Source organism: Mesitornis unicolor, unplaced genomic scaffold (assembly GCF_000695765.1).
Source record: "Mesitornis unicolor isolate BGI_N332 unplaced genomic scaffold, ASM69576v1 scaffold40432, whole genome shotgun sequence".
NCBI classification, from domain to species: domain Eukaryota; kingdom Metazoa; phylum Chordata; class Aves; order Mesitornithiformes; family Mesitornithidae; genus Mesitornis; species Mesitornis unicolor.
Window position 1 is genome coordinate 16,135 of NW_010167875.1, and position 961 is coordinate 17,095.

The 961-nt window shown below is 41.1% G+C and overlaps 1 protein-coding gene across 1 annotated transcript in view; it reads right to left on the reverse strand.

Moving 5' to 3' along the window:
- Positions 1 to 201: 201 nt before the first annotated feature.
- Positions 202 to 961, reverse strand: part of CIDEA (cell death-inducing DFFA-like effector a) — a 10,824-nt gene continuing 10,064 nt past the window's right edge. The window contains exon 5 of the mRNA XM_010178833.1: positions 202 to 624. Within this exon, the coding sequence (XP_010177135.1) occupies positions 492 to 624 (133 nt within the window). The 3' untranslated portion in view covers positions 202 to 491. The remainder of the gene's footprint in view (positions 625 to 961) is intronic.

Consider the following 961-nt stretch of genomic DNA (forward strand, 5'->3'; position numbering starts at 1 on the left):
CAGCAGTAGGTAAATACACTTAACCCTTTTGTACCTCATCTCAGTGCCAGTTGGACACTAATGCCAGCACTGTTAAGAATCAAAACACAGCCCCTTCCATTCCACCCTTAGAGCCCAGTCTGTTCAGAAGGCAAGTAGGCAGCTATGAAAAAACCCAACCAAACTATGTTTTGATCAGTGCAAGAAATATCCCACTTGTTACAAAGTGTGCAAGTTTCCAAGTATACTCCATTTTGAGTTGTTGGAGCAAAAACCTTCCCTCTTTCCTTTTGCTGAATTGTCACACACTAGGCACCCATCCTTTTGCTGTGTTAAGAGCCTGTGAACACCAAACACTTATTTTATGACTAAGGCCTACAAGCATTCCCAAAGAGGAAAAATGTTAGTTCACATCAGTGGACATCTCCCTACTATAGCATCATTACAATCAAAATTGGGCAAGAGAATGTCTTAAGCAAAAGGATCCGATATCAGAAGTGCAGCTGTGTTCATTACTCCCGTCTTGATCTTGTACACGTGCCATCTTCATCGTATTCACCCATCAAATGCAACATATATGTTCCAGCATAGAGAAGAAACTGTCCAGTTATTTGTGCTGCATGGGATATTAGCTGAAGCATCCTCCTAGAAGAAAAGCCGTTTGTTTAAAAAAAGAAAGTAATTTACCAACAGGGTGACATTGCCCCATCCTCCCCCAGCACCTTTAGGATGAATTAGGTAGATATATTTAAGAACTCCCTCATTCCTCTGCACTTTTGAGAGGTTGGTCATTTTTACATCCTCTTTAGAGCAAATACTTCTATGGCCATTAATTGATAGAAAACTATTGGCACATTAGCAGAACCAGAAAACACTTAAAGCAGGCTGTCATCCTGTTAAGACATTTACAGGCCTTCTGCAAAGCCATTACTCAAGTGACCAGAGCACCAACGAAGATTTAACTTTGCCTGGGAGCATTCCT